General features: G+C 36.4%; 1 protein-coding gene across 5 annotated transcripts in view; it reads left to right on the forward strand.

The window, feature by feature from the left end:
* The window catches only part of GPC6 (glypican 6), a 1,170,736-nt gene that overhangs the window by 792,193 nt on the left and 357,526 nt on the right, over positions 1-21,017 (forward strand). For all 5 annotated transcript variants that reach the window (XM_050766550.1, XM_050766548.1, XM_050766549.1 and 2 more), the window contains one exon: positions 7,221-7,386. In XM_050766550.1, coding sequence (XP_050622507.1) covers positions 7,221-7,386 — 166 coding nt within the window. The remainder of the gene's footprint in view (positions 1-7,220; positions 7,387-21,017) is intronic.

A 21,017-nucleotide genomic window follows, 5' to 3' on the forward strand; every position in this document is an offset into this window, starting at 1 on the left:
ATACTTTACATGTAATTTAATCATTCTTTAGGATCTGGTGATATAATAAGATTATGAACGGCTGGGCGCAGTGGCTCAAGCCTGTAATCCCAGCACTTTGGGAGGCCGAGACGGGCGGATCACGAGGTCAGGAGATCGAGACCATCCTGGCTAACACGGTGAAACACCGTCTCTACTAAAAAATACAAAAAAACTAGCCGGGTGAGGTGGCGGGTGCCTGTAGTCCCAGCTACTCAGGAGGCTGAGGCAGGAGAATGGCGTAAACCCGAGAGGCGGAGCTTGCAGTGAGCTGAGATCCGGCCACTGCACCCCAGCCTGGGCGACAGAGCAAGACTCCGTCTCAAAAAAAAAAAAAAAAAAAAAAGATTATGAGTAAAATCAAAAGATCATAATCACAAGAGTCATCTGAAATGACATATTATGACTCATTATGACTGTTATGAGTCATCATTTAATATGACTGTACATCAGAAACTGTGGAAGAAGGCATCAACTCTTGCCCAAAAGGACATTTGGAATTTATTCTAGCTGAATGTTTTACTTACATTAATTTATTTATCTTCTGAGTGCAGAAGATAGATATGTTTATTTTATTATTTTGGTTATATGATTTTCATAGAAACCTCACCTACTAGGTGTATGTTCATTGTGTATATATATATGTGGACTTTTAACTTTCACATATTGTCTTTCTTATTTACTATTTTAAGGAACAGTCACATGTTACATTGGCTACTGTTAGGAATAGCTAATATAAGCAAGAATGCTGGTCCAGATATAGAAATCTTCAGTGTATTAGAGACCTGAAATGAAATGTTATTACATGGCTAAGAACATGCTATACCTCAAATCCCATTTAGAAAACATAAGAATTACTTGCTATAACATTTTGACATACATGGCTAGCCAGGTAGATAAGTCTTTGTCCTACCTGACAATACAGCTTTATTAAGGGTTCTTTTTATATTCCTTGTTATGTTTCAATGTGTTGCACTTTAACCTTAAAAAATAAAAGAATCAGTGAGTTTCCAAACTAAGAACTCAATGATTTTTGTTATTTTATTTACTTTTTGTTTATTTTACAAGGATCCTTGGTTATAAATTTTACTATATTTTCAAAACTAGTAAACTATAATATCAATTACAAAATAATAATGTATGTCAATCATTATACACAAACAGAAATCTTAAAAAGGACTAAATCCAAGATGCCATTAATTCATATCAAAATCTTACTTAGTTGGCTCACAAGCTTTTGTCTGTGTTTTCATGAGTGGGAAAATAAAATTGGAACGATTGACAATTTTCTTTTTTCCCAACTAATATTTTAAATTCTTGACAGATTATTTTTTAAATAAATTTTATTGTTTATATTTAAGGTATACATCATGATGTTTAATATATGTGGACGTAGTAAAATTGTTACTGTAGTGGAACAAATTAATATACCCATCATCTTACATAGTCAACTGTTCCCTCTCAGAGAGCAGCTGTAACCTTTTTCTTTAGCAAAAGTCCTGAATACAATACACACTAGTGTTAACTATAGTCTTCATTTTGTACATTAGATCTTTCCAATTGTTCATCCTACATAATTGCTACTTTTCATCCTTGACTTATATTTCCCCATTTCCTGCCCCAATCCTAACCCTTGTAACCACCTCTTATTTTATTCTCTATCTCTATGTAATTGACGCTTTTTTCCCCCAGACGCCACATATATTTGAAATCATGCGGTATTTTTTTTTCTGTGTCTGGCTTTTTTCACTTAGGATAATGTCCTACATGCCCATTCACGTTGTGGCAGATGGCAGAAACTCCTTTTTATAAGACTAAATAATATTTTATTGTGCATATATACCAGCTTCTTTATCCATTCTTCCCATGATGCACACCTATGTTATTTTCATAATCTTGGCTATTGTGAATAAAGCTGCAATAAACATGGAAGTACAGATATCTTTACAAGGTGGTGATTTCATTTCCTTTGGGTACATATAACCAGAAAAGGGATTACTGGACTTCATACTGGTTTTATTTTTAGTTTCTTTAGGAACCTCCATATTGTTTTCTATAATGGCCACATCAATCTCTTTTCTCACCAACAATGTACAGGGGTTCCCTTTTCTCCTCATCCTTGCCAACACCTGTTATCTTCGGCTTTTATCCTAACAGGTGTGAGACGGCATCTTATAGTGCATTTCTCTGATGACTAATGATGTTGGGAACCTTTTCATGTTCCCTTGGCCATTTTTATGTCATCTTTGGAGAAATGTCTACTTAAGACCTTGACAAAAGATTATAAACAGCGTGTAAAAGTTAGGTGAGAGCTCAAATAAGTACAAAAAAGAATGTTATCATCATCAGCTTATTCTTTTACCCAAGTTTATTTCCCAGTTTACTATGAATATCTGGAAAGTTACAGCTACATTCTTTAAAAAATAAACAAAAATCCACATTACCAACTAAAAAAAATAATCTCAGCTTTTTATTTCTAAAGAGGGATTGTGTTCTTTATTGTTGCTAAAAGAATACCTTTTTTTCAGTAATTTTTTTCTAATGGTCCATAAATTTACTAATTTACAAATAGTCCGCATAAGCACTCTCAGCGTGAGGTATTATTCTATTTTAAATTTTAAGTATGAGTTTTTAGAACTCGTTCTTTATTTTGGTTTTGCTAAACATATAGACTTAGCTATTATTTCAGAGTTTTTTTTTTTAATGTTGGATTTTTTTTTTTTAATGTTGAATCCAGTTAGTGGATCATTTTGGATCATTGACATCTACTCAGACTTAAATACTGGTATAAATATTGTCCAGAGGAAACTCATGATAAGCTTAAAAGTACATGATGCACCCATGGAAAGGCTAAAATAGTGACGGCCACATACACTGTAAAAATTTGGATAAAACTGGAGGTCTCACATATTACTGGTAGAAATGTAAAATGTTACAAACAAGCTGCAAACAGTTTGGCAATTTCTTACAAAACTAAACATACTCTTACCACCATATGATCCAGCAATTGCACTCTCGGGCACATCTTTCAGAGAAATGAAAGTTTATATTCCTACAAAAACCTGTACATAAATCCTCATAGCACCTTTATTCCTAATAAGAAAGTACTGGAAACAACCCAGATATCCTTCAGTGGGTAATTAGTTAAATAAATTCTGATACATCCAAATAATAGAATACTACTCAGCAATAAAAAGAAATGAACTATTAATATATGTAACCAGTTGGATGGACTTTGAGGGCATTATGCTCAGAAAAAAAAAGTCAAGCTCAAAAGGTTACATATTGTATGGTTTTATTTATATAACATTCTTGAAATGACAAAATTATAGAGTTGGGAAATAGATGCGTGGATGTCAGGTGATAGGGACATTAGATGAGGCGAAGGTAGCAAAAGGGAGTTCTTTTATGGTGATAGAACAGTTCTGTATGTTGATTGTGGTGGTGGTGGTTCCACAAATGAATACATGATATAAAATAGCATAGAACTGTGTACACACACCACACACACACACACACACACACACACACACACACACACACACACACAAAATGAATACAGGTTCATAAACTCTCAAATCTGAAAGAGGTCTATAGACTAGTTAATAGCAATGTACTAATGTCACTTTCCTCATTTTTATATTACACCACAGCTATATAAGATGTCGCTATTGAGGCAAATTGAAGGAAGGATACCCAGGAGTTTATTATTTTTCAAACTATCTTTGGGTGTATATTAATTTCAAAATAAACAAATGTTAAAGACTATCTATTGTGCAATTATAAAACACTGTGAAAAATACAGATGTCTCTTCACACAATTGGCATTTAAAGCAACATTTTCAGAGCTTACTTTTAAAAGTCTTCAGTTTGAAGTGATGATTCTTATTTTAATTCAAGCATGCAGTCGTGTCAGCTCAAAAGATGTGATTTGTGAACATGAAAGCTTCAACTCTGATCCCCTGTGCTCCATTTTCTTCTTCAACCGGCCTTTATTTGACCAGGAAGGATGTCATTTCCAGAAGTACTCGGAGACCCACATTTAACTTGAACAACATTGTTCTTTCAGATTTTAAGGCTGTTCAATTTTCTCTGTTGGTTGCTACCCCGGGTTGGAGACTCTTCTGAAATGTCAGACTGAGAAAATAGTACTGGTTCCAACACAATGGAAAAAAAAAAAAAAAAAAAAAAAAAAAGGAAAAGCTTTGGAATGAATGCAATCAATAGCCTTTGAAAACAAAGTTAAAAAGCAACAATTGAATGCTAAGATGTAGAAAACCATCTTGTTCTTTTTTTAATTTGAATATCAATGTGGCCAAGAAATGGGGAAGCACAATGGAGTGTTTGATTCAATAAGCACTTAGCAAATACCCAAGTCATCATTGTAATACCTTATATGATGTGCATGTGGTGCATAGCACAAAGTTATAAAATGCGTAGCAGTGAAAGTTATAAAAATGAATGGCACAGTCCATGCCATCCAAGAGATCTCAAATGTATATCCCCAATATTGGCAAATGCTCCAGGTTCTAATACCAGAACACTGAGTGAGAAGCACAGCATCATATAATACCAACAGTGAGAAAACCAAAACCCAACAGAATCAAGAGTAGAAATACTTTAGTTAGCCCAAGTGAATATTGGGTAGTCTCTGGAGAAAAGCATCAGTCAGGAGAGAGATTGCAAGGCTATAGAAAATAAAATCCTGTGGTAAAGGTTTGCAAGACAGTAACCACACCCAGTAAGTTTGCAAGAGAGCAACCATGCCAATAAGGAAAATGTGTACGAATTTTAAGTTTCACATTAATATTGTCTGAGGAATGCAAAATTGTTTTTCCTGGTTTTTTTTATATTTTTATTTTTATTTTTTTGGTGAATGGCTTGGGACACATGTGGATAAAGGAAAATTTTGAAACAGTGCTGCTCAGTTATGGGTAAAACTTGGCACTATCTCCCATCCAAGTACTAACCAGGCCCAACCCTCCTTAGCTTCCAAGATCAGGTGAGATTGGGTGCATTCAGCATGGTATGGCCTTAAACAAATTTGGCTCTGTCCAAAAAACTGCCTGTCTGGAGATGACATAATGGCACTAATATGTCCTTAAAAGAAAAGTCAAAAGACTCCTCACCTTTTTACCCATTTATTGTTTCTGTTTTGTTGTTGGAAAATGAGCTTTAGAATTAATCGATAGGAAACCATTCTATGAATACCTTTATAAAGAAAGGCCAATTATATTTTACTTCACTCATTTGACTTAGAGTATTTTACTCACTGACTTTCTATTGTTGATCATGCTGATTCTATTTTATTCAAGCCAGTATTAAATTACCAGGAAAAGTACAAATTAAAAAGATATTAGTCTGGGATACAAAAATTAAAGGATATTACTTTGGCATGAAAAATGAGGTAGGTTAATGGATGGGTAGAAAGATGGATAGAAGTGTGAAAAAGCAAATGTAGAAAAATTGTACAATCTGGGAAATGTGGCTGTGAACTATAAAAGTCTTTCACCTATTCTGCATGTTTGAAAACTTTCATAAAATTCTTGAAAGAAAATGCAAAAAAACTCAAAACGACAACTAGAAATTTTAGTGCCTAAATACATACACAGCTTTATTTCCTAAAATAATTTTTTAGTGATTTTGTCAACATACTGGGTAAAATTAAGAAAATGTTACAGAAACCAAAGGCTTGCATTAAAAATCTCAAAATTGATTCTAAGTAAGGGATAGAATCATAGAGAAATAGCTATAGTAATTGAAAGTATCCATTTATGTGGAAATATTTCTTGTTGTTCCATCAATACACTGGTGTTATGTTTCTTCAGCATCTGAATGTTCTTGTTACCTGTGAGCTCAAGTCCACCACTCTCCAAGAGGGCCAAATGACACAAATTAGATTTTTTTCCCTCAGATCTAGAATGCAAGTACAGCAACGTATAGTTACTTGACTAAAACATCAAAGTGATACAGAACCAACCAAATGAATATGGCAACAATTTTTACATCTAGTCACGAAAAAGAGTAGTTTTCTGTATTTGTTTTCTAATTTTGGTCTCTACTATCTTGTATTAGTTCATTCTCACACACTACTATAACGAACTGCCCAAACTATAATTTTTAAAGGAAAGAAGTTTAATTGACGCACAGTTCAGCATGGCTGGAGGGTTCTCAAGAAATTACAGTCATGGCAGAAGGGGAAGAAAACACATCCTTCTTCACATGGTGGCAGCAAGGAGAAGTGCCAAGCAAAAGGGGGAAACGCCCCCTGTAAAACCGTCAGATCTGGTGAGAACTCACTCACTATCACAAGGATAGCAGGATGAGAGTAACTGCCCCCGTGATTCACTTCCCATGATGTGGGGATTATGGGAACTACAATTCAAGATGAGATTTGGGTGGGGACCTTATCATGTCTTAAATATTCCTTCCTCTTGAAGTCAAATTAGAATTTTTAATGAGTCTACAAAAAGCCTTTATTGGTTTAGAATCAATTAATTGAAGAGCACTGATTTTCTGATCCAGGGCAAATGGCATTTCATTGTCAGTGGATACGTAGCTCCTCTGTACTGCTGCAAGGATTGCTTCTCACATTTAACACTGGTCCTTGAAATTTTCCATGAATTTTCCAGAAGTGCAAAAGCTGCAGACGCCCAAAGATGGTACCTTGGCAGTTCCATTGCTTCTAAGCAGGTCTGGATCTCAAAGATCTCAGACAAGTTGATATTGATCTTTGAAGAAAAGTTATGTACAAAGGAAATATATCTGCCAACCTCCTTTAGAGACAGGGTCAAATAACCAGTTGGAAAATTTTCTAAAGGTGTCACATTAAACTTTAATAATTCCTACATTTTTATGGGGCTTTTAACTTTGCAAATTGCTTTCACATGCATTATCTCATTCCATGTTCTATGGCAATGAAACAGTGTCTAGGCTTTAGGGCTGAATTACAATGACATCGATATGAAAATGTTGACAGGGACATGCAAAAAAGTTATTACCATGCCACGCAGAAGATTTCAACAGGAATTGACTGGATGCAAGATCAGTAATTACAAAGGGTTAAGATTCTGCTCTAATGCTGTGGTTTATCACTGCTATTTTGTCTTTTTTAAAAAAGAAGAAAATGCCTTATTTCTTTTTTTTCCTCCTCTTCATCCTTCTTATTTTAGATTTTCTTTTTCTTTGCAATAAATCTGCAGGTCAGCCCAACCCCAGGGTGCATCCGTGCCCTCATGAAGATGCTGTACTGCCCATACTGTCGGGGGCTTCCCGCTGTGAGGCCCTGCAACAACTACTGTCTCAACGTCATGAAGGGCTGCTTGGCAAATCAGGCTGACCTCGACACAGAGTGGAATCTGTTTATAGGTAAGAAGTATTTAAATGGATCTGAGAACAGAGACGGGACAACAGCAAGTGTTTATGGGGCTTGATGGGTGGGTCAGAAGTTGTAAGAAACCAGACACGGTGGTTCACATCTGTAATCCCAACACTTTGGGAGGCCAGTGCAGATGGATTGCTTGAGCCCAGGAGTTTGAGGCCAGTTTGGGCAACATAATGAGACTCCCATCTTTACAAAAAACGAAAAATAAGCTGGGCGTGGTAGCACACACCTATGGTCCCAGCTGTCTAGGAGACAGAGGTGAGAGGATTGCTTGAGCTTCAGAGGTCGAGGCTATAGTGAGCTGTGACTGCGCCACTGCACTCCAGCCTGGGTGACAGAGTGGGACCCTGTGTCAAAAAAAAGAAAAAAAAAAAAGTTATGATGACTTTTAGAGACTAGGATGATTTTTAAAACCATGTTTAGCAAATTATAAACATTATTTTACATTTTCCTTATGTTTTTACTGTATATTATATGGGACAGTCCTGTTAAAGGTTGTGCAACCCAGCTATATTGAGCTAACTGTTCTCTCCAATGAAAACAAAAGTAATCTTGTTGAAGTTACATACACTCCCATGAGAAAGGAGGCTTTAGAAAAGAATCTTGTAAAAAATAGTCCACTGTATTATTTCTTTGTCATTTGTATTACCTCAACATAGCCACACATATTAGTAAACAACTTTTTCCTTGAACTCCTAGAATGAAAATAGATCAATATCATGGCTGAAATATGCAAATTTTGTATCTCATTCTGTGGAAAAGAAGGCTTTAAGCACACAAGCATGAAGCAGCCTTCCAGTCTCTAGAAGGCAGGAGGCCGGGAGGTGGGGAGAATGGAGGGGAAGGTCTGTGAATCAAGGCTCTGTTCTTGGGTTGCAGAAATCATTCAAAGGGTTGCATGGCCCAAAGATAGTTCCCAAATTGCCATCCAAGGATAAAAGGACAAATTTTATAGGCAGACTTCTCCCAGGAAAATACACAGGCCTTGAAAGAGTAAATGTGTTTTCTCCCCCTCTGTCAAATAGCCTTCAAATAAAAGTACTTTCAGTTGCATTTACTGCAATTACACGGTGACAAGCAGAGTGGTGAAAATAGCAGTGGCATTTGTCAGCCTCTGAGGGCCTTCGTCATTTATGCAAACCTCTAAACGAGCATGCACGAGTAAAGTGTTCTGACAACTAAGACTTGCGTAGGATAGAAAAAAAGATGTTAGAATTCAGAGAAACTGAAGCTCACTGTACAAAGATGTGCTTAGGTTACAGGCCTCAGCTCTGACAATGAAACCCATTGGCTAATTCACCATTTTGCTTAGGAAGGCCAGAGGAAATGGCTTTGAGCAAAAAAAAAAAAAAAGAAAAGAGAAAAAGAAAAGGATTTTACAGTGAACAGATTCAAATGGAAATCATCTAACAAAACCTTAGAATTATTTCAGAAAGAATAAATTGAAGTGCTGTTACCTCTCCCCACAGTGGGAGGATAAAATCTGTTTGTATGATCATGAGTTACTTTATTTGAAAAATGAAGGAATTTTTAAAAGTTGATCATTAAGGGATCCTTCTGACACAAAATGACATGATTCTTTACTAAGATTTTTGTTCTTTGCTAAAATCGTGGAGGGGGTATGAATTTTTAAAAAAAACCTTGATCTTAGAAGATCTAGATTTTTTTAGCAAAGACAGAATACCTAACTACTGCTGATAAAAAGGTACACTCGTCAGAAAATCTAAAAAGATTTGCTTATTTTAAAGTCAGGTTAAACCTCATAGCATCACTTGGAGTCATATAATCATCCATATTTTTGGTTGCAACTGCGCTAATACCTAGCACAGTTCAGTTGACTTCAGTCAGCCTGCAAGTTATTGAAGAAGACGGGCATGTGGATTTTGTTACTTAGAGCAGGACATGATTGAGAATGAGAATATAGGCTTTTCAACTTGTAAGAGCAACAATGACTTGTTAATTTACTTTTTATCCTCAGCACTTACTGGCTGTTTTAACCGAAAACAAATCCTTATGCTTTCGATCAATTGGGTTTCCTAGATACTGATTTGATATGAAATTGAATGTCTGGAAAATCATTGGATTCAAAAACTAAAGTTTGAATCCACTATGTGTTGCTGGATGTACTTTAATGAAAAGCAAGCGTGGTGGTTCGTCCTATATGAACGTATTTCATACCCTTTCTTCCTGTCTCTTTTTTTTTTTTTTTTTTTTTTTTTTTTTTTTCTTTTTGAGACGGAGTCTCACTCTGTCGCCCAGGCTGCAGTGCAGTGGCGTGATCTCGGCTCACTGCAAGCTCCGCCTCCCGGGTTACGCCATTCTCCTGCCTCAGCCTCCCAAGTAGCTGGGACTACAGGTGCCCACCACCACGTCCAGCTAATTTTTTGTATTGTTAGTAGAGACGGGGTTTCACCGTGTTAGCCAGGATGGTCTTGATCTCCTGACCTCGTGATCTGCCCGCCTCGGCCTCCCAAAGTGCTCGGATTACAGGCATGAGCCACCGCGCCTGGCACCCCCCATCTCTTTTATTAGTCCTAGATGTCTCTGAGAAAATTCTTCCAGTTTTTCTTCTTTGCTTTGTGCTATGGCATTGAGAATTGACCACCAACATAGACTTATGTAGAAAAATGTGTTCTTGCTAATACTTGTCTGGGTGTGAAGTGTTAGTTCACAAATTTATGGCATGAATTAGTCAAATGTGCCAACTCCATTTTCCACACAGATACATCTCAGATGACAGTGTTACAATGTTCATAAATGCAGCAGCAAAGATCAGTGAGCAAATCGGTAATCCAACAAAAATTATATATAATAGCCCTCTCTCTGGGTAGCACCTGCAGCCCATCACTTCGGGCTTCTGGCATCTCTTCATCAAAACCTGCACTCCTGTTGCTGTCGTTGCATGTGCCTTCCCTGCCAGCTACACAAATGCCCCAGTTTATATATTTTATAGATGTTTTTCTTTAATTATAAAGTGCCTATCTAAAATGTTAACAGTGACACGCAATCGACCGTCAATAAAAACAAGAGTCAAATTGGGGGCACATCCTCCCAGTCTTTACAATGTCACAAATTAATTGAAAGTGATTAGTGACTGTTTAGAATTCAGTCGGTGTCTGGATCATGTCAAAAGAAAGTGAAGTGTTTTAAGCATTCCAGTAAAAATCTCTGCATTATTCCAACCACTACTGAAGTTCTATAGTTGGGGTGTGTGTGTGTGTTCTTCGAAAAAATCAGGAGTCTATTTAGGATGCATTTTCATAGTCCTCCTCCAGGAAGTTTAACTCAGTTCCCTGCACAGAGGAATTGCTCAAAAGATTCTTACCAAGTAACTGTTATAAGAAAAAGAAACTCCATTTTTACATGAAGAACTTTTGTTTGAAAACTTCCTTACAGCATTGAAAAAATGCAACTAGACCTATTTTAGAGTACTTAAAAATCCTCATCAGCCTCAGGCCCACCCCTTCACTTACTTTGTGGTAAGCAGTGTATGGGGTTCCCCAGGATAAAGCACAACCCAGATTCCACTTACTGCGTCCCAATGAATGGTGTATTACATAGCACCCCTGAGCTAGGCAGGACCAGAAGAAACAGGAGAGTGGCTTTTAGCCTATTCTCACTATTAGAAACTATGCAACACAGTAGGAGAAAACCCTGATTTAAGGCATTAACAGTCTCTGCTCAGGCACTTATCCTAGGTGTTGCTGTATTTTCATATACAACTTATCCCAGCCTAGTTTTTGCATGCTGCCCAAATGCAAAATGGTTTTCTTGAAAAATGTTTACATTAAATTAAAATCTCCTAGAGGGAGAAACAGTTTGTGGGCAGAACTTGCTTCAGTAATATCCTGTGGTTATTTTGAGTGTTTGGCATTGTTATCAACACTCCATAGATAAGAATTGTTCTATTTCACAAGAGGCCATGTTGCAGATTACAACTGGCTCATGAACACAAAAGTCAAGGCTGAAGTACGTTTATATAGCTGTAATAAATCTTACATCTACTTTAAAATTGAGGATGTGTGGGACAGCCTTCTGCAAACATCTGGTACCTTCTAAAATTTTATAGACTACGAGAACCAGAGAGAGATTTCTAAAAGATGTTACCAGTGAGGAGAGGCAAAGTTTGGTGAGACAAAGGCAGGGATTCTGTATTATCACATACTACTTTTTATCCCTAAGTGTTATAGAATGCTTCTAATAGCAAGTATAAAAGTGAGACCTGAGTGTTTTTGTCCCAATTATGTAACCTCATTTTTTAGGCTACCCCAGTTAGCAAAGACCCTAATAATCCAACTCACTATATTGGGTGAGCTAGGTATATACATTTTTTGCCCTTAGGGAATTTAACATAGTTAAAATAATTATAGTAGACTATGACGAAGTGTTAGGTTAATGGAAGCATGGGATGCTAAGCCTTTACTTGGCTGGGGGACTTAACTTAGTCTGGGGCAGGGGGTTAGAGAAGCCCTGCTTTGTTAATTATAGAATAAAAAGCAAATAAGATCGTATTGTATTGGCATTGTCAAACATAATTGATGTTAAATAACCACAGCATGTATAATTGTTACACCATAGCCCTCAGATAGTTTCAGTTTCCCGTGTCACTCTCAATAGGTTTAGCATGATTTGTCAGTGGTTCTTAAATGCTCGTTTGTTTTATTTTTGACATTTTCTATTATTAGGTCTCACCTCCCCACTACCACTGACTTGAACTGATGAGATTTGTGTTATTTTTCATTAGACAAAAGTTGAGTTATCTTGACTTAGATGCCCTCCAAAGGGCGTTATGCGGGAAGCCAGCAAAGCAGCTAGTATTTTTAAATTTATGCCTTGGGCACTCATAGACCAGATACACCAGTGATATAAAACTTTCTGGACTTCTTCTTTTCAAACTTGCCAATTATTCAGTTGTCAGGCGGCCCAAAGACTGAAAACTGGCATAAGAGTGTCGAACATGAAACCCAAGGTGGGCACGGCATCTGTGGCAGACCAAGAGACCCTGCAGTGGGCACTATTCACTGATTCTCTCATGTATACATTAGTCTAACACATGTTTACTAAGTGCCTACTGTAGACTTTGCTTTGGTTTAGGCATGGGGATGGAATTGAGAACAGATAAGGCGCCTGTTTACTGAGAACACTACTCAGTATATGTTCTTTGAATGGAATAAATGGACCCAACTGTACAGAGAAATGGAAGGGAATATTCTAAGAGGCCATTCTATTTTACTTTGTAAGTCTATTCTTTTAATGGAAGTATGACTAATTGAGTAATTTAAAAATCACATATCCCCATTGTTAATGGACTCATGAGTGCAGGGATGGCAGAAACAAATCAGATACTGTACCTGATTCTTTCATTGTGACAGCTGCTATCAAGTTGTAAATTAGAGCCAGCTGCAAGGAAGCTGTGTTAGGTCAGTCCAATGACTAGTGTCATGTAATAAATGGCTACTTGGTAGTGAACAAATGACTTTCTTGGAAAGTACAAGAGTTGTCAATTCTCATGGTAATTTGTGCATTCGTAACTTTGTGTTTGGGAAAATGTTGCTAGGTAAGTCTTATTTGATATTAGAAAATAAACATTTATTGTTTCTACTGAGGAAACTCAGATTTTCTTTTATAAAATGTACAAGACTGTGTTATGTTGCATTTCGCGAGATAAAATAGGCAGAATGAACGATTTCAAGCATCTGTGTAAGATACTGTTCTTTCAAAGACCTTCTCAAGCATACAAGTCCATAATATAAATCTGACAAGAAACTCTTTTGGTTACAGATAATTCTATAATAAATATGATATGACACTGGCTGATATTCCTGAAATACCATGTTACAAAAACCTCTAGACTCTAAACATAGAAAATTATTTCCTTTAAACCAAAGAAAAAGAAAAACCCAAGAGCTGTATATAGCAGCAAACTTTCAAGGCTTCTTCATCTCTACTTTATGTAATACAAGAGCCTGTTTAATAATACAGTCCAGAAATGCAACCCTGAAATTGAGGAACAAAGCCAAAGCAATTATTTTAAAATCTGTTCTGTTAGCTAGAGGACTCGCATTTGCCCTGTGCATTCCTGAAAGCACCAGGAAAGACTTTTGTAAAAAAACAAAGAACACTGTTTTCTGTCAGGTGAAATCTAATACCATCCAACCCTCTGTCTTTCTTTTATAGTCAATGACTCAATATTTCTCATTTCTTGTGGGCATTTATCATATGTTGTGTTCTCATGTAATGCTGGCAGAATGCATAAACAGTACTAAGTACTTGCTGAAAAAAGAAAAGAAAGAGAAAGAGAGAGAGAAAGAGAGAGAGAAAGAAAGAGAAAGAAGGAAGGAAGGAAGGAAGGAAGGAAGGAAGGAAGGAAGGAAGGAAGGAAGGAAGGAAGGAAGGAAGGAAGGAAGGAAGGAAAAGAAAACAGTTGGCTGGCACCCAACAGCCTGTCACTGGCTACATTTGCTATCAATTACCTAAGTTTAGAAAACGGTTTACTCTGAACTCTGTATATGTGAAAGTGTTTTTATGTTATACAATAGGGTTAATGCCTTAAGGTTGGTGGCATAATGTGTGAGTATTCAGCAGATATAGAGACAGGCATTTCTTAACCTCTGAACACTTACTAATGTTGATCTTAAGGCAACACCTCAAAGGATTCACAGAACCACAATTTCTATTTTGAATCAAGCAATTTTCCCATGGATCAAAGGAGGTAACATACATCAGACCTAAAATTGCTGGATATAATAGTCAAGTCGTCATTCTAGGGGATGTGTGTGTGGGTGGAATTTATGCCCAATTCCAACTTTTGTTCATCCATTTATTTCTAGTTCCTGTACATTCAACTTCTATGCAATTAATAATTGTCATTGTTCCATTCCTTATTACTGATTACTGTAAATGAGATTGTCTAATCGAGATTTTCAAGATGAGATTTATGGTACAAAATAATATGGCACAAACCAATGGTCTGAAATGAGGCATACCTATTGGGCAACTAAAATTCATTAGGAAGCAAAATGTTTCATGTATAATAGGAAGTTTACTAAATATATATATGTATTTTATTATAGATTAAAATATATATAATATAATAGGAAGTTTACTAAAGTACCTCTTATGCCTTATCAAGCTTTCTAATTTCTATGAGAACCAACAACAGAAGAATTTAGTTGACCAATGGAAAGCAGAACACATTAAAACTATTCAAGGTGGTTAAAGAATTTGCCTTTGAATTTGGGATTTTGCATTTTGATTTTAGTTTACTCTTCAATATATTTTCCATAGAGAGTTTAATTTATTTATATATAAAACGTATTTGTTTTTAGTAATTGACATTTGACTTTAATAACATGTTACAGTTTTCACTGTCATGTTTTCAACTTCAAGCTATGACACAGGTGCCTGACTTTTGTCATGCCAAAAGAAAATATTTGATGTTATTTACAGTGGAATTAAATCTATTCCAAAAGGCCCAGAAACCCAGGCAAAAATCTTAACACTCTGCACATTAGCCCAATGACATTCTTAGCTGTTCCAATTTTAGGAGATAAAAGGAACATGTGATAGAAGAAATTATTGTGATATAGAACTAGAAAATAAGGAACACAGAGCTAAGTAACTGGATCGTTAAAGAAAACATCAAACCACATAGCTATTCACAAATAGCAAAGTTGTAACAAGTCCCGCGGCCACCATAACCAGAGTCCTTCATGTGGTGACCAATTTAATAGAATAAAGGAAGGCGGTTTACCTCCTGAGACATTTAGATCACTTTAGAAGTCTCAAGATTAGCAGTGAAAAGTGAAAATTCTTATTTTAACCCAGATAATAAATTAACACATCTTTGTGCAATATGGCAACATTTTATTAAAATATTTTAATTATAGAAGTGTTAAATGATGGCACTTAGACTTCTTTTCCCACAAACATAATATTTACTTTGAATATGTGTGTGTGGATATATATATTTTGGGGTCTCTAAAACCTCCTTTAATTCATAATTATCTCAAAAGCAGAACTGCTAATCATGTCTTTACATTTGAGTCACTTTTGAAATGAGTTTTCTTTTTCCTCGGGGTTGTTTCTTTAACAATTATAAAAGACACTGCTGTAATCTCTTCATCTGGCTGTCTTTGTGACTTGTTTATTGTGAGCAACTCTCGAAGGCACCAGGGGTGGAAACCAGGTTAGAAGAGATGGCCTCAGTGACTTATTTTGGTGGTTAAATAGATCTTTTCCTTTTGTTCCTCTAAAGAGGGAATGGGTATAAGTATTAATGGAAGTAATTTAAGCTTTTGGGAACCTTCATGGTATATGAAAACTTGTGCTTGTAACTCATTTAAAAATATTGTGTCCATAGATACTTGGTCAGATAGCCAGAAGAGAATTTAAATTAAAATAGAGCATGAAAGATGCCTTGTCCTTCAAATAACAGCTTATATATAAATCCCACATGAAGAAAGATATGTCCTCAATTTTTTTCTTTGCATAGATTTAAATAATTTGCTACGCTAAGAATTTCCTTTATTATAACCTCTGAAGATGTGAAAATTAGAAAGAGAAATGAAAAGTAAGTAGTTGAATAGATGGCATTACCCCAAGCAGGGATGTGTCTGTATGCATCACATTTTTATTATTTAAGAGGCAGGAATCTTCTAGAAAGATAACACCGATAATTATATGTCAAATGAGGCTGTCAATATTCACCACTAAAATCTCAATGCTCAGGAAATTGGCTGATTTGATAAAGGGCCTAATAATTCTCCTGGGTAAAATGAATAAGTCTGCAGATGTGAGAAAGTTTTGGAAGTAACAATGGCTACCCGTTTGGTCGTTTGGTCGCCAGAGCTGATACAGTTTTCAGATTGAATGAATCCCGGCAGTGACCCTCTCCTACCTCAGTGCTACATTTATCTTTCTGATTGTTTCACACCAGCTTGAAGAGATTAGTTATCTCACAGGAAGCAAAATCTATCCTTTCTACGTGAGTTCTTCGGGAGGAGGGTATTCTCAAAATCCACCACAATCGTTCAACTAAACAGCTCTTTGTAGCCCTTGGTATTATCCCTGGTATATGTGTCTCCTGGTTCTTTAAATTTAGTGCCTTTAGTTATTGTTAGATCAGTTTCCTGTCTTTAAAATATTTGAGTGTTCCAAAGTCTTCTGAGTTGAACGTACATAGAAATGTATTCCGTAGTCCAAAGCCTATGGCTGTGACTCAACCAGATGAGAAAACTAAAATCATCAATAGTCCTAAGAGGACTTCAGGAATAATTTTTTAAATTTATTTATTATTATTATACTTTAAGTTCTAGGGTACATGTGCATAACGTGCAGGTTTGTTACATATGTATACTTGTACCATGTTGGTGTGCTGCACCCATCAACTCGTCAGCACCCCTCAACTCGTCATTTACATCAGGTATATCTCCCAATGCAATTCCTCCCCCCTCCCCCCTCCCCATGATAGGCCCCGGTGTGTGATGTTCCCCTTCCCGAGTCCAAGTGATCTCATTGTTCAGTTCCCACCTGTGAGTAATTTTGCAATTATTACACAGCACTTGGAGGATGAGGATCAGGTATAGGAGCTTACTTATAAAAAGGTGTCTGCACTAAATGAAACACATAGGTCCATTCATTAGCCAGCCTTGCAGTATTTTTCAAGTAAATCCCTGTGGCTGAATTTAAAATGTTCAGCAAGTTCTTGGTGACCCAGTTTAACATGTGCCTAATACCACACTTTATTAATTAAACATCCAGATATGCACTTCCCGAGTTTGTCCCGGAGAGAATGTTTAAATGTATCTTGCTACTCACTTGCAACCATAATATCTAAATTCTAAAATTAAGCGAGAGTTATAAGAAATTTTATTCTTCTATTTCTATGGTTCTGGATCTCATTAGGAGAACATTATGTAAATAGAAATAATACCTAATAGTATTTATTGAGCACTTACTTTATACCAGACAATATTGTGATTCCTTTAAATTTTTAATCCTAAAACAACTTTATTAATTAGTTAATATTATGATCTCCATTTCACAGATGGGAAAACTGAAACCAGAGAATTTCAGTGACCTGTTCAAGGTCATACAACTTGTAAGTTGCAATTCCAGGTTTTTGCTTCAGTATCTCGGTTATTAACCACTTTACCAATTAACTCCTATCGAGCATTTAGGAAGTAACTGTTAGTCTATGGCTACAAGGATTGATAAGCTATATTGGGAGAAATTGAGAATCTGATATTGCCAGCACTGTCTAATAGAGTTTTCTGTGATGATGGAAATGTTCTATGTCTGTGGTACCAACATAGTCGCCATTAGTCACATGTGGTGGTTGAACGCTTGACATATGTCTAGTAAGACTGATCAACTCAATTTTTCATTTTATTTAATTTTAATTAATGTAAATGTAGTTGCATGTGGCTGTTGACAATGTGGCTAGTGTGCTTTAAGAACTAAATTTTTTATTTTGTTTACTTATTTTTTTCCAGTTTTATTGAGGTAGAAATAAATGACGAATAAAATTTGTATATATTTAAGGTATACAATGTGATGAGTGGATATACATATACATTGTGAAGTAATTACCACAATCAAGCTATTTTAATTAAATTTCAATCACTATATGTAGCTACTGGCTACTCTATTGGACAGGCAGGCTTAGATGATTAAAACGTCTATGATTTGCTTGACATGGCTCAACCTCTGAATATGTTTCATTTTCCTAAAAAAAACTTTATTGGATGGTTTCTTTTTGCTTAGATCTAGACTAGGCACATATTTTTGGTGTAAACACACCAAAAATAAAAAACACATAACCTGGACCTGAAATCTGAGAAATTATCATTTTCCAAAGAGATTCGATGTGTGCTTTCAAAGTAAACTTTGGTTAAATGAAGAAGACATAGGTAAGAGCACCAGTCCTTGAGTCACTGCATGAGTTTGAATCCTGACTCCACCATTTATAATCAGTGTGACTTAGGGAACATAATTTTACCTGCATAAATCTCAGTTTTCTCATCCACCAACTGGAGATAATAGTACCTACCTCTTAGCATTGTGAGGATTAAACTAGATAATTTATGTAAATCACCGAGGCATAAGGCACATTCACAGAGGACTGAGGGCAGAAGCAGTGTGGGCTCCTGTGCAGGTGAATAACCTGTGAAGGTATGAACAGAAAGTGGAAAGGAGGAAGCAAGAGAGTAAGCAAGCAGGTAGGAAAACATCAAGACACCAGAAAGGTGTAAGCCAAACGCCTAACAAAGGCAAGCTGGAAACCAATGGAGAATTATCAGCTAATTGTTAATCAGTCAGAACTGAAGTGACAAGAGTAGAAATGCACTTCATCAAGCAAGCTTCTTCTTATCCCTGTTTCTGGATTTGCCTTAGTTCCTGAGATACAGGACCCATCCCAGCAGAGATGGCCTTGCCCCTGCTCAAATGAATAAGTGCTTGGTGACACCAGGAGGGAAAACAATGGCAGGAAGGTAGGAATACGTATGAAGTGCTTTGGAGCTTGTGAGGAAACCAGCTCAGCTGAAATAGACTTACTTGCTGTTGTGTACAGGGAGGTAAGGTTGGGCAGAATTGAACTGTGGAGGCTTTAAAAGTCAAGCAAACACTTGACCATTCTTTTGTCTTGTAGGCAATGACAAGGTACAGGGCTTTTTTATTCAGGGAGTGTCAGGATCTAAGTAGTAATCTGGCAGCTAAGTAAAATATGGATTCAGATGGATGAGGCTTGTGATAGTAAGACTAGATAGGTCATCTAAGCGTGGCACAAAAGAAGAAAGGGAGACACCAATAATGGTAGAGTTGGACATAAAAATGTATAGGACTCTGGGTCTAAATAGAGGTGACTAAAAGAAGAGGGCAAAGAAAGAAATACATCAGCTATGACTGAGATAAGTGCCTGAGAGAAAGACAGTGCTGTTAGCAAACAGGAAGCTAGTTTGGGGAATGGCAAACATGGATTTCTTCTATCTGTTTAGGTCTTGTTGGATTTGAGAAACAGTGGGACCAAAAGTGGAAACATCCAATTGAATACTGAAAATAGTAGTGTTCTATGTTCCTGGAACAAGAGCTGGGATGTCACAAACCATTGGAGGGTTTTCACAGCCCAGGTGTGGCCAACTTAATCAACTCTGACAGTTTGTACCCAGAATTCCCCATCTTGGGCTCCACACAGGTGCCTGCATTTTTCTTCCCTGTGAAATCATATTGCCTTTACCCCTAAATGTTAAACATTCAACAGCCTGCTACTCACTGTGTACTCTAAGAATGAGCCTTTGTCTATAGGCTCCAACCTCTTTAAATGCAGCTAGAATGTTAACAGTGCAAATATGAGAATGCTTAACATAATGATTTAAGAGAGTCATGCCTCAATTGCTCCCCAAAATATGTTTTTAGACTCAGAAACCCTTTAATAATTACATTTATCATGCACTTTGACATTTCATAATTGCAGTCGGTTCAAGAGGAAATTGATTTTCTATTGGTTTTGACTTTTTGCAATCCTCAATGCATGAAATCTAGAATTACGTTCTTCTGGCCATTACCAAGTTCTAGATTATAAGTTGAAGCATGAAAGTTGTTAATTTTACAAAAACCTTCCCCAAAAGGCATTCATTTCCTTCACTGGCAAGAATATCATGATCACAAAACAGCCCCTTGCTTCATTGCATGTCCTCTGGCATGATTATCACCAACGAAAACACACTATGTAAGGACCAAGGTAATTATTCATTGGTTTCTGGACATTGAGTCCCCCAAGGAACAACACAAATATACATGATGCAGCTTTTGCAATGAAACATTTGAGAGAGCAGTGATGTTTTTTTGAATCCCATATTGCCAAGTCACTGATTTAAGAAAGCCCTAGAGTATAAATTATTTCCCCAAGCCTCCGTAGTGACTTTTGTTGAATGCATTCTGCTTAGCCCATTAAAGGTGAAAGCCATGAAATATTATTTGATTTGTAACACAAGAAAATGCCCTAAAACCACCTGTCCCTCTTTGGAAAGCTGCCAGAACAAAGTGAGAGGAAAGGTCAAGCCTGAGAACAATGATTTGAGGTTGCAGCATGTGGCCACATCAAAAGCTGAGCGTATAGACTGCATTCAGTCTTCCAGTTTCTTCATAGAGGATTTACATTTATTTTTCCTAACCCATATGGGAGTCTTGGGTTTTGAGATCAAAATTTCAAACAGTTTAATAGTGGCCATGCAACATTAAAAAAAGTTGACAATGAATTGTGTTGAATGGTTACTACGTGTCCTTACTACATTTCCTTTGAATTCAATTTGGAGAAGTTATTTCAGGATTCATTTAATTTACATGTGGAATTGATAGATATTAAAATCCATTTCTTCTAAGTGTCTCACGATTGAAAAACATTATTTTAATTCTCTTGTGCCATGCATTGATTCCTATGCATTTTGATCTGTGATCACTGGATATCAGTTTGCTTGTGAATTACCATTGAAGGTATGAACATCACAAACTTACTAAATCAACCTGTAAAATGTAAGAAAAGTTTAACTTAGAGTTACATCTGGACATTTATAAGATGCAGACATTGATAGCTTGAAAGCAACATGATAAAGTA

The sequence above is a fragment of the Macaca thibetana genome, chromosome 17, assembly GCF_024542745.1.
Source record: "Macaca thibetana thibetana isolate TM-01 chromosome 17, ASM2454274v1, whole genome shotgun sequence".
NCBI classification, from domain to species: domain Eukaryota; kingdom Metazoa; phylum Chordata; class Mammalia; order Primates; family Cercopithecidae; genus Macaca; species Macaca thibetana.